This window comes from Drosophila subpulchrella, chromosome 3R (assembly GCF_014743375.2).
Source record: "Drosophila subpulchrella strain 33 F10 #4 breed RU33 chromosome 3R, RU_Dsub_v1.1 Primary Assembly, whole genome shotgun sequence".
In the NCBI taxonomy this organism is placed as follows: Eukaryota; Metazoa; Arthropoda; class Insecta; order Diptera; family Drosophilidae; genus Drosophila; species Drosophila subpulchrella.
The window spans coordinates 12,492,719-12,505,758 of record NC_050609.1 but is presented as its reverse complement, the minus strand read 5'-3'; the positions used below and the strand labels follow the sequence as shown (position 1 = coordinate 12,505,758).

The 13,040-nt window shown below is 39.2% G+C and overlaps 1 protein-coding gene across 1 annotated transcript in view; it reads right to left on the bottom strand.

Annotated features, from left to right (window-relative positions):
- Nucleotides 1-13,024, bottom strand: part of LOC119546811 (mucin-5AC) — a 47,756-nt gene extending 34,732 nt beyond the window's left edge. The window contains exons 1-2 of the mRNA XM_037853397.1: nt 12,820-13,024; nt 11,468-12,266 (exon numbers count right to left, since the gene is read on the bottom strand). Coding sequence (XP_037709325.1) covers nt 11,468-11,498 — 31 coding nt within the window. The 5' untranslated portion in view covers nt 11,499-12,266; nt 12,820-13,024. The remainder of the gene's footprint in view (nt 1-11,467; nt 12,267-12,819) is intronic.
- Between the last annotated feature and the right edge of the window lie 16 nt (nt 13,025-13,040).

The following is a 13,040-nucleotide window of genomic DNA, read 5'->3' as shown; positions in this document are numbered from 1 at the left end:
TTTGAGTTTCCATTTTCAAATTTTACTTATGTTGCTTGTAAATCATTTTAGTAAAACGAAGCTTAATGTAGAGTTTGGATATTTATTGGTCTATCAAAAGACCCCAATTGCTGTATGATAAATTCATGATTCATCTCTAAGATAGTCCTATAAACATCTTAACTATATATTACAAATCTTCTAACATTTTAATACTTTTAAGTTATTGGAAAAGCAACAACATACATATAAGACTCTGTTCATTTTACCAAAAGCTATCCCCGAAATAGTTATCGAAAGAGGATCCATCTGCACATCGATCAATCTTTTGCTTTATTGTAGTTCTTCTTTTCTCTTTCTAACAGGGGAATTGTTCCCACATTAAATGTGAAATAATTTAGCCCATCAATCCCAAACACTGGTCAACAAAGCGAGCAGGTAGCTAAACAACAAAGCGCAAGAAGAGGTTCTTTTCTTTAACGGCGAGTGAAGTGAAGTATCCTCAAAAGTGAGGCAAATTACCTTTTTAGATGCGCTTCAACATCGGTCAATTGCCTTCCACAGACTGGAAAAGAGAGGGTCTGAGTGTGTGTGCGTATTTGTTTGAGCGAACCTGCGAAGGTGGTCCAGTAAACATAACCTCAACTCATCGCAGGTTTATCTGTCAATCTCTCGCTGGCTCAGCCCCATCTGGCCATCTCGCTCTCTCCCGCCTTACCTATGCAAACACAATGAGCGGCCGAATGACAGATACACACACAGTTGCATAGGTTGAATAAAGAAGAGGCAAAGAAGAAGAGGCAGAAGCAAGAACAATGGGAATATATCTCAGGTTGTGTGTGACGACAACTAATGGATGAGCTTTGCTCCCGCTCTGCACCCCTTCGCTCTTTTGCTCTCTTTTCAGCCCCACCACCCACTTTTCTCCTCCCCGCATCCCCACGTCCACGATTCGCATGCATTTGTTGTTGGCTATTGGCGAAATTCAGTTTGGAATTCCGTTTCCAAGCGAAGCGCAATATGCAGAGCGAGTGGAGAATACAACTTACATGTACGCACTCACAGATACATTCCCATACAGTGGGCGCCCGGAAGTTCACAGATACAGATTAATTGCACTCGTTTAATTTAGAAATCAAAGCTTTTGATTCAAATAAATTCGCAGAAATTTTTTTGCACACATTAAAAGAGATTTTGAAAAAATTTTAAACTATTTTTATGGCATTCTGGTTTTGTGTGAATATCAATATTTGTATTATTTGTCCTGTAACATTTTTAAAATACAATTTTAAATGTTCGATATTGTAGCAATTTTTGATTTCTTAAACACTTAGGTTAACTAGCAAAAATGATTTTAAAATTTTGTAGTTAGTGCATCTTTTTAATCAAAACAAAACAAGTTTTTCAATAATCAGAAACCAGTTGATCTTCGTTTAAAAGCAATTAATGGGCGCTACTGTTGCTGATTGAAATTGTTTGATTTGCGTGGAGTGGCCAAATAAAGTTGGTACCACCCATGGAGTTGCTCTCGAATATCGCCCATTCACTTCGCCTACTCTTTCTGCCCATATAGACATCTCGCAATTATAACTTTTCCGCACTGCATCAGCAACTCTGCCGTCCAAAGCATTCTATTCTATACAACTCGATTCCCGACCATTCAACCATCCATCCATCCATCCATCTTCAATTTTGGCAAGTGAAGACCAACGAACGAGCGAAGGAACGATGGCTTAAACAGAATCAATCCACTGATGGAGGGGGCAAATGTGTGTGCATGCGTTTGTTAGATACATTCTTACAACAGGTAATAGGTTGGTTACCTGGCTGCCTGGCACAAATGCTTGAAAATAACCCGGCTCAAAGGAACTCGAGCTGCAGAGAAGCGTTGGTAAGTGGCTGGCCAATTTCTGCTGCTGCTGCTGCAGTTTTTGCAGCTGCCCAACGGACGGACAAAAGACGATGGATATGGATGCTACCTGTACTGCCAAAGCAAGAACAACAACGGCGTTGCGTTATCCTTCTGGGCATACAGCTGTCGCCGAAAGAATAGTTATCAACTCACGGATAATGCAGGTATTATAATCCTCAAGATGGGTGTGCATTCTCTAAAAGTGTTATTATTAAAACCTCAAGCAGTAGTTCAAACAATTCGATTCCCGCTACCAATAATCATGACTTTTAGATATTTGCTTTATTTTATCAATTAACACCCACATACCAAATTTAATATAGATTGAAACTATATTTCCGATGTAAAACCTTAAAAGGTATTTATCCCCTGTTAAGTCCTCTAAAACTTTTTCTGATTATTACACCCTTATCTATGACAAACACTCCTACTATCTTGACCGCAACTGTTGGTCAGTGTGTGTGCGATGGACATGCCATGTTTGCCCCTCTTCTCAATGAGCTCCGTGTTTCGATTTCGTCCCATCTCCGCGCTCCTTGTTCCTGGCTCCTTTGTTTGACTCATTGTTCCTGATTGAACTGCCTTGGATTAGGAGGAGTTAGCTGTGCGAAATGCGAAAGGAGATGCCGATATGGCCTGCAGGTATTGTTTAGATTACATGCAACTACTACCAACAACTGCGAACGACGGCAGATGCTTTTGTTCGTCTTTGGATGTGATGCTGTGTTCTTCCACTTTTGGATTCAGCTCGTTCCCTCACTATCGTTTGCAGTCATTATCAACCATTACACGCTTTGGCTGCAGCTGCCCAGATCTATATTATTTAGCTATTTTTGGCATGGATTATCCTGCGGTAATTAGCAGAATCTTTTAAGGTAATTGATTGATTACTGACTAATCTGGCAGAGCGGAAAAAGGGGGAATTAGGTATAAAGTAAGCCATAGATCACGAACACAATAATCCCACTCAAGAATAACAAAGTGACAGAAGTGCTCGCACCCAGTGACCTCAAATATATGGCTCATAAAATGGTTTTCAGGCTTGAGTGCCCGAACCCCGATCCAATAAACACCCCATAAAAACGTATCCATAAAACTCAACATGGGACATCTCCAATTTCCTCAATGAAAAGTGACACCAAGTTGACAATAATTTGATTATGAAACAAACTGTTGCTGTTCGAAATGAACAATCGAGTGGAGGAAAAACGTAAACACAAAAAAATAGGGAAAGGAACTGAAACTGGAACTCGGAAAACCAACCATTCATGCATATCATCATCATTTATAACAAGCATGAGGACTTTAGCCCTTGGGCAAATGCAAATGCCCCTGGGAAAAGAGCGGGTGTGTGGTTGGGGCAACTGTTTGGGTGCATTTGAGCTATGGCAGCAGCTATTCACTTTCAAAGTCAGGCCACTCCAACCAGAAGCCACCCAGCAGCAGTCCCCGTTCCATTTCCATTTCCCAGACCGTAATATGCAAAGTTTTCTTCAACATTGCACACAAAGTTAAGCTCCACTTTTGCTGGCCAACAACATTAAGGTCATTGTATCTCATCCCCATCTCCCATTCCCCATCTCGCCCACTTGGAACTGGGTCAACTTCCCTGGTAGTCGTACCCCTCTCTGTTCGTTCGTGCCGCTTTCGATTTTGTTGCATTTCGGACACTAACCCTTTCTCTCCTCCTCTGCACGCGATCGCAATTAACCGGCATTTAGTTACTCAGACGCCTGGCGGTGGATGGCCCCCTCGAAACTATAATTCCATGGATACATGCCCACACAGGAAATATATTTTGATAATTACAACTTATTATAATATCATACTCATGCAAGGAAACTGAATTGAAAGGCAAAAACCTTCTATAGTAAATGATATACCAAAGTTCATTCAATTACAATAAATCTTTTGATATGATATGTGACATTTGATATTCTTATCTCTGTTCTGATTATAATTCCCGTAAGTGTATCCTAAAGGAGTTAGGATGATCCCTTAATATAATAAAGTACTTTTAAAAGGCTCTCAAAGAAATGAGTATACCGTTTTTATGCCACTTTTTTCTAGTGCACTCTGGGTCACCACCTCTCCTATCAACCATCTTTTGCTCCCAAATAAATTCGCGGTTGAAAAAGTCTATAACTGCCTTTAACGATCCGGACACTTGTGCAAATGTTTACCCGTTGAATTCACAATGAGGCATTCGAGAGAATAAACCAAACCCGATTCAGAACCAGAACGATGCAGAGCCAAAAACCCAGCCGAGGGGCACGAAAATAACCAAGCATGGCGGAAGGCGAAAAGCAAACTTGAACTCGGTTTTATTATAATAACTGGCGGCCGACACATAATGCTCAAACATGCATTAAAACATATGTACTTGAGCATATCTACATGGTACGCGTGTGCAGACTACTGTGCGTTTCATTAATTTATGGCTGTTGGTGCTAGTCGAAGTGCGATAATTATTTGCATAATTTGTATAAATTATATTTATAGATATAGAAAAAAGATAATATTAAAAGAGTGCTTTTAAGTTGTTCCGGTTATAAATATATTTCATATATATTTGTGCACGTATCTAAAAACCCCCCTGTAGTTCTGTAAATCATTGTTCCTATAAATGGCTATAAAATAAACTGCATTTGGCTTAATGTATCCCGCTCACCATCTCTTTTTGCGGTGAAATGCATGAGCTGGCACAGGCCCCCAACTTGAACATTCAAAGACCATTAACCCATTAACCAGGGGATTTCCCCGCACCTCCGGATCTGCTAATGCGAATGTGAATGTCAAGTGGCATTGTACAATGCAGAAGTGCAGAAATGCAGAATGCACACATGAGCGATCCCCCGTTGAAAGTGGATGACATGCAAAATGCATCCGCTGGATTGCAGTAAGATGCCCGGGGCTTTCCCCTTTCCCCATTTGCGTTCCCGATTTCGATTTGGAGAGCTCGACAGGCGGTAAAATTTTGTTAATAATGCAACTTGGCTGAGCATCGGAAATTCATGTTGTATTGTTGTGCGGGTTGGTCTGGTGTTTGTACTTTTGCGCCCAAAGTTTGTCAAACAGGAAACAAGTCGAGCCAATAACAACAAAGGCAATACATAACTTGGAGTCGAAACAGGGAAAAGGCTGTAACGGCAACTGTTATTTTGTGTTCAATACAATACAGTCAGTTGGAAAATGGTAAATCTGCTAATCTCACTTGACAACCAGATTATGTTTGGCGGCATACATATGTTTGGCAACCTTTGGGGGTGGCTCTTTGGGAAGCCATTTTTGCATTCATTCGAAATAATCCCATTTTACACATCGTAATTGTGATTTACCAAGGTATTTTTTATCATCCATGTTTCTGAATTTAAATTTGTTTTAATTTTTGTGTACCAGTTATGGAAATACATCAAATATTTGGTACATAACTTAAGTTTTTTGTCATATTAATTGTTTTTAAGTATACTCAAAGAGTGAAATATAAAGTTATTTATTTCCTAATTGTAGAATAAGTCCTAGATGTATTGGCTTTAAAAACAAATTTGCAGATATTACCTTAATTAGGAACTTTTAAGGATAAACTTTAATAGCTCTTCCAAATAAAATTATTCCCTAAAATTCTCCATTAATAACAAATAAATACACAAATTCCCTGAGCCCTCCCTCCATCTCTTTCTCACCATCTATCACTATCCTTTTCTCGCTCTTTTTCTCTAATGTAGAGAACTTGTGCGGTTGATTGCAACGTTGCCAGACTTCACAGGCAAACGTCGAAAATTAATTATGGCTCCCCAAACACCCACATACAAAAACAAAAACAACAACAAGGGGATGGAGGAGAGGGGGAGTGGAAATAAACAACATCCAACATATGCAGAGTGCAGACAGGACGACGACGACGTCGATGAGAATGAGAACGAGGATGAAGCGGAAGTGGAAGTGGCAAAGGCAGAGAAGGACGTGTGTGGAGGAGCAGGCAGAAGGTTCAAAAGTTGGGAGTTTGCGCGGCAGCCGCAAAAAACCTGTACACAAATTATCTATAATAAAAATGCAAAACTTTCCACACGCACACAATACAGATGCACAAGGCACCAACACCAATACCAACATGTGTACCGAAATACATTGGAAAAAAAAAGGGTTGAAAAAGCAAAAGCAGCGACATGTCGAAAATCAAAAACTCTCGACTCTCCACTCTCCAGAGAGCCAAAAAAACACACGGCAAGCAGCAATAACAAGCGGAGAAACAAACGGGATAAATGACAGATGAAACGCACGCGGAGAGCGGAAAGGACCTTCTATACAAGTACACATACATATATGTATGTGTGCGTCTGTTCGTCCTGCAAACGAAGGTGAGCAACGAATTCTGGTTCTGGTCTGGAATTGGGATTTAGTTTAGGCTCTGGATTTTGGGTTTGAGTTCGGGACAGCCAACCGACTTCCCAGCCGGCTCCATTCCACTTCCATTGTTCGTCCTCGGCTGCAGATCAAACCGGAATAACCCCTAATGAAAACAACACAACACGGACTACAACAATTGTTACCGAATCGATTAGAGGGGAGTGAGATCCCAACTCACACTCCCAAATCACAGTGGTGGTTAAAAAATTAGAGTCCCCAAACTTGATTACGTTTCTCACTTTATTATTGCTCATTGGGGAATACTTTTCAAAAACGTTGTTAGGAATTTCAGGGAATTAAGTTCCAGGAAATTTATGTTTAATCTTAAAACTTCTTAGAAATGAAAACAAATTAAAATTCACACTTGGTATTGGTACTCACAAGATGATTTAATAGTACATTTTTTTTTAGGAACCAGTCAGTTTCTTAAGAAACATTTGTAGTTAAGTTTTGTTTAACCAAAAATAGTTTTCCTAAATCTATATTTCTTGAAATTTCATAATAATAATGTTAATGTCCACTAATAGTGTCTAAATAACTAACCCAAATTGTACGGTGCATGTCTAACTGGCGGATAGCAGCCGCATATCCGTCGCCGCCATATTAGACATTCGGGAGGCAAAAATAATTTATGCCCAGCCTGTGTCTGACCCCCTTTTTGGCCCCCATAATGACCCCCGCCCAACCGAAGTTCAGTTCAGTTCAGTTCAGCCACTGGCAACCGGCAGTGAAAATTCCGGGCTGGGATGATACATGGACAGCATCGGAAATTGGTCGATTAGGCGGGGGAAATATTTCAAATGTGCTACAACAATAAACGACATGAAGCCGGCCACTTCCTGAGAAGTGTTGGTAAACGCAATCAGGTACTGACATTAGTGTTATGAGCTATTCAATTTGTGTTGCTAGAAAATTGGGATACATTTGAAGAGATTATTTTGGGATGATTATCTAGACCTCATTGATTTGATATCCGTAGATAATATCTTTGTAAATATTAAAAATATATAAAATTAAGCTGGTTAGGTAAAAGTATGTGTTTTATTCCTTTTTTTTTGTTATACCGACTTCAACCATCATTATTCTCTTAGCAAAAGATACTCCTCTTTTCCATAGCCTACTGTTCAGCGTGCGTTGTGAGTTTTCCGCTTTCCCAGGGGAAATTGACTTTGCCACGAGACTTCATCTTCCGACTTTTTCGCTCGCATTCCCATTGTTATTGGCGCTAATTCCGACGTGCTCCCAAAAACAATTTCCTGAGAGCGCACTCGCGATTGTCGTCGTCGTCGTTTTCCACATCGTCTTTTGGCCACTTCGACGACTCGCCCCGATTTTTTAATAGATAGATACACATCGCAAGCCAGCGGCGCGATTAACCCCCAAAAAGAAGTGTCAACTTTCAACTCAACCGCCAAATGGCCAACCCCAAGGATTCGTGGCATTTTCGAGATAATTCGATTATTTAGCTTTTAAGTCTTCAGACATTTTATTAACCAATTTTGGTTTTCAAAAGGAATATGAAATGAGGAAATACATTTTGATAGTTAAATAAAAAGTTAATTTCAAAAGGAAAAAAAAAGCAAAAATTAAACTAATAGAAGAAATATCAAAAACTGGTTATTTAAACATCAAAATAACCAGAAAATGCCAAAAATTAATTGAGATTGCAGAAAGAAAGAAAGAAATTATATTAACCCCACAAAGAAAGTGTCAACCTCCTCAAAAAAAGAGGGCAAACCACAAGGATTCGTGTAATTTGCTTCAAAAGTCTCGACGCTAGATGAGAAAACTTTCCCAGCTTTCGCAGAAATCAAAGCAATTTCATTACGGAAAAGCGGAAAAACCAAGAGTACGAGTGAAACAGAGCGAACTGAGTGAGAGAGAGGGGAGTTAATAGCCCGATGCGTTGCTTTGGCAACTTTTGCCAACTTTTTGCAGCTCCTAGAAAGCGGTCGAGACCCTTTTGTGTGCTAAGATTAATGATGTGACTCGAGGATGACGACGTTTGGCATTACAAAAAGGAGGCAGGGGAATGGGGTTGGGGACTTCTGCCTTCTATATGCTAATCAAAATTCCATTCCCCAACATTGTTCTTGGCCTTGCTTTTCGACACTCGTAAATCATTGCACAAAAGCTAAAAAGCCAAGAGCAATTAGGCGCAACAAAGCAACAATTGCACTGATAACAACTCGAGTTCCGAGAGAAATTGCTGGAAAATTATCGGGAGAGAAGAAAAAAATAAGAAAGAGAAATCGGTAGTGCGTCGCTCCCTGTTGATAAGCTAAATAAAATTTATAACGAGTGTAATACCCCGAGCACGAGGAATAAGTTCTAATAAAGCTCTGTATAGCACTTTTAAACCAATGTGTATATAGTTTGCATACTCTAATGAGTCATCGAAAGAACTTTTTGTTGACTCAGCTTTAGTAGTCCAGATTTTAACTCATGACACTGAAATACAGCGTATGTATTTCACTTATAAGTCCAGATTTCACACTTATTTAAGATATTATAAACAATAACTCTTTGAAATAATTGTAAGTTCTAACATCTACTCTATGTGCACTTGAAGAGAAGGCAACAAGTTATCGCTTATCAGTAAGCAAATCCCAAAGCCAACCCATTACGAAATTTTATAAAACTAAGGAAGGCTTCTGAGCAACCACCTTGATAAGGTCTCAATTATTTATTGATTAATAAATAATGCTGACCAAAAATGTAGTCGCAATAAAACTAACCAATGTGAAAATTTAAATAGGCGACGATTCTAATGGCGCCTAATGGTCCGGAAAATCGATTTCACCTTAAACAGAACTTAATGACTCTTTGTCACGCGTCAACGCGAAGAAGACAGCGCGAAAATCGAAGCAATAACAACAAATCGTATCAGATTGGCTGCAACGCCTACTGAAAATGAATTCCAAGGGTGAATTCCTCTGCTCCGCTTTCTAAATCGAGTTTAAGTCGAAATTCCCGAGCTATTCGCCCCAAGCAATAACAAGAATAATAATAATAACAATCAATCAACTGGTAGATGGAAAACGTTTCCAGTGTAAACATTGCCAACAAGTCTTTGTACAACTCCGCTAACCCTCGTATCGCATGTAAACAGTGTAAATATCGATAACATTCTCGGTACTGCTAGAAATAAGGTCAGTGTAGATTAGGAAATCGCAGGGAGTCGAGCACTAAAAAATAATCGTTAAGAAAAAGTCACTATTCACGAACATTTCGAAAATAAAGTATGGATTTCGCAGAAATTACTTAGTTTGTTTCAAATTATGGTAACCTTTGGATTAGATTACAAGTTAATAGAAGATATTTGTTTAAGACTTCTATAAATTTTTGGAAAGATTGAAAATAATAATGTTTTTAAGATTTTTATTATTAAATATTCGTATTAGCATTTGAGATAGTGAAACTAAACAGAATATATCCCCTCTTTTATAGGTTTACCAGCTTAAATAAAGCAACAGGCTTGTTACACTTAATTTAAGTGGAAACGGAAGTCGTTTGCGAGTATCAAAGATCATAATAAAGTTAGTTTAACCTGCCGAAAACCGGTTATCGGCAATCACGCGAAATTCTACACACAAATTAAACATGACTGTATAGTAGAATTTATTTTTTATCAGGGTGTATTTTCTGGCTATAACCTGCAATTGTTGTAAATGCACTTGCAATAGAATTGCCACGCTTATTCATTCAATTTGCTGGCACGTTTTGCATTACACACGACAACCCTGACCTACAAAGTGGCAAATAATAAAAAACTCAAGCCCCCTGCTTTTTGTTGCTTTGGATCGAAAATGGTTTGTGCTGTTTTGCTGGCGCTTGAGCAGAGTTTACATTGAATGTTATAAATAAATTAAAGGAACACAGCGTGGGAGTGTGTGTGCGGTGTGTGTGAGGGGCCGGACAGTCTGAGTTTTCAAGCGATGCACGACTTGCATTTAACATTCAACGCTAATTGCAGTTGATAAGTGGACAGCATTCCCCATCGCCAAACAGCCAAGCCTGAGCCCATTATTATTTCCTACCAGCAGTATAGTGAAAATTGCATGTTAAGGGTTGACCAAAACAAAAGTCTATCCTCTCTAATTGGTCACAAAAATATGGTTTGATTGTTGGATACGCAAATACAAAGATGCTTTGTTTCAAAATGGAAATATTTGAGAAGAATATAACAACATAGTAATTATCAATTTTTAATAATATAAGAAACAAGAAAGATGGTTTACGTTTGTAAACAGTTATTTTAAGAGAACAAAAATGTATCTTCAAGATTAAGATCATGTATAAGATCAAAAATGTATCTTTAAGAATAAGAACATTAAGCACTTTTAAAAAGTTCTCATTAAATAAATATTTAGTATTTTTAATGTAATAACAATATTTTATTTTTGTGAACGGATTAAAAATAAAAATTATAATTGATTAACAATCCTTGTTAAGACCATCCAATTTCTGATAACTTCTACCAACAACCTGCTATTCCATCGTCTGGATTTTACTATGTAATTATTCGGCCATAATATTTATTGCCCTGGCGAAAACCAAGCACAAACAAACCGAAGCTGGTGAATTTTTGGTTTTTATGGTTTTTGTCTGCTTTCTTCCCAGCAGCAACAAACACACACACACACCGAAAGACATGAGGGTTATGTGAGCTACATTTACATCTGCTTAAGACAGTGACGGATACTTTCTCTTTTCCCCGCTCGAGTGATGAAACTCGTGTTAAAAATAGAATGGCGAGCGAGTGAAGAGCGAGCAAAGGAAATAGCTGCCTCTTTCCATTCATATTTTAGTGTGATTTAGTTTTTTTTTTTCATTCTTCTTTTGCGATGAAAACTATTAATTATGCTGGTTTTTGTCACTGTAGAATGGCCGAATTGTTGGATTGTTGGGAGATGTTTACAAAGTTCAAGTGTTTGGGAGCAGCTGCGCAGCCAGCGTTTCGAGAGAGCGCGTTTATTTTTAGCCCGAGAGAAGAACGACAGGCGAAAGAGCAGCGAGAGCGAAACAGCGAGAAGAGAACATGCGCAAAGTGCATTTTTAAAATCAAAATCGGATGCTGCACGCTCTCGCTCTCTCTCTCTCTCGGAAAATAGTCAGCGTGATTACGAGTGTGGTAATTTTCTTTTTTTTTCTTTGGTATTTTCTCACCTGGTCGATCCAATGACTGTCTGCGACTCATTGGCAAAAGATTTGTGCTGCTTGTGTTGTATGGTGGTTTTTTTTGGGGGGGCTTTTAGAGACAAAAACGTCGGCCAATGCAAATTATGCCAAATTTGATTGCTTCATTGGTTATTTGTTGCTATTGCTGCTGGTGGCTGGTAGTTCCTTTTTATGCTATTGCTTTAGCTTATTTCCTTTTGCCGCGCTGCTTCTTACTCAATTCTATACACTCAACACACACAAACGCGGACATTTTTCGAATTTCATTTCACACGCGACTGTTGACTTTCTTTTTGCCCCCTCTCTCTCTCTCACGCTATTCCTTCTTCTTCTTCTTCCCACTCTCTGAGAACACGACAGATGATGATTTTGGTGTTGTTGTTGCTGGGGGGATCTTTTGATTTGAGGTGTTGCTGCTTCGGCTTCTATTGCAATTTGTGACGTGTTGTGGTGATTTGTTTGTTGCTGGCTTGTTGTTTGAAAAACGCTTTTTTTGACACACACCACTCACACACACGGAAGCAGCCAGCACACACACTCACAAACACACACGCACGCACACACTCACGCTCGCGCGTCAATGAACGCAGCAGCACGTAGTTGTTTTCGTCACTGATTCTCGCTTTTTACGCACATTTTGCTGGCTTATCGAAGCACTGCTCATCCGAGCCTTGTTTATTTACATTTGCGCTATTTTTTTTCCCGATTTTCGCCGATTTTTTTCGACGAGCCGCCGCAAACAAAGGGTAAAGCGAACGGGAGAAAATGGTGAATGCGAATGCTGGGGCTGGAAAAGACAGAGATTTAGGCGATACTATCGGGGTATTTTTGTGGAGCGTCTGGTCACACTGCGCTTTTGTACCATAACAGAAATGTTAAGATAACATAAGCGAGTGGCAACCTCCCTGATACTATCGTTGCTAGCAATATCTATTCTCATTGCACGACATTTTATTAATCAAATAATTTAATAGTCTGTCAAGGATCCGGTTATAAAAAAAACTTCGTTGTGAAAATAAATAAACACTAGAGTTGCCACCTAACTGCGCAGATGTTTCTCAGGTTCTAAATAAACATTAAAATTTTAACAGATTTAATTTACTAACTCCAAAGATAGTATTACAAATTTAATTTAGTTCCAATATTCATGTATTAAGAAATAAGAGAGGTATTCAATGCATTACACAACTTTATGAAATAGTAAGCGATGTTTTGAAATGCGGAACTGAATATAAAAACAAGCGCCTGACAACCCTGGAGAAACAAAACATTCGCTGGCGCAGACATTGGGTCGGGGACATGTGCTAGAGCGAGATGGCTGGCGGCGGTGGGGCGCTTACACTGCTTCCGTCTCCCTCGCGCACGAAGAGGTAGAGAAGAAAAAAACCAAAAGGAAACTGGCAAACGGGCGAATTTCACACAACAATTGACAATAACATTTGGCAGTTACACTGTGAACGATTCTGACGGCTGTCAACGCTCGCGGGGCAAATAGTTCGTTAGTTAAAGCATTTCCGGAGATTTCCCGCACTTTTGCTGCACTCCGAGTTCGACTGCCTGA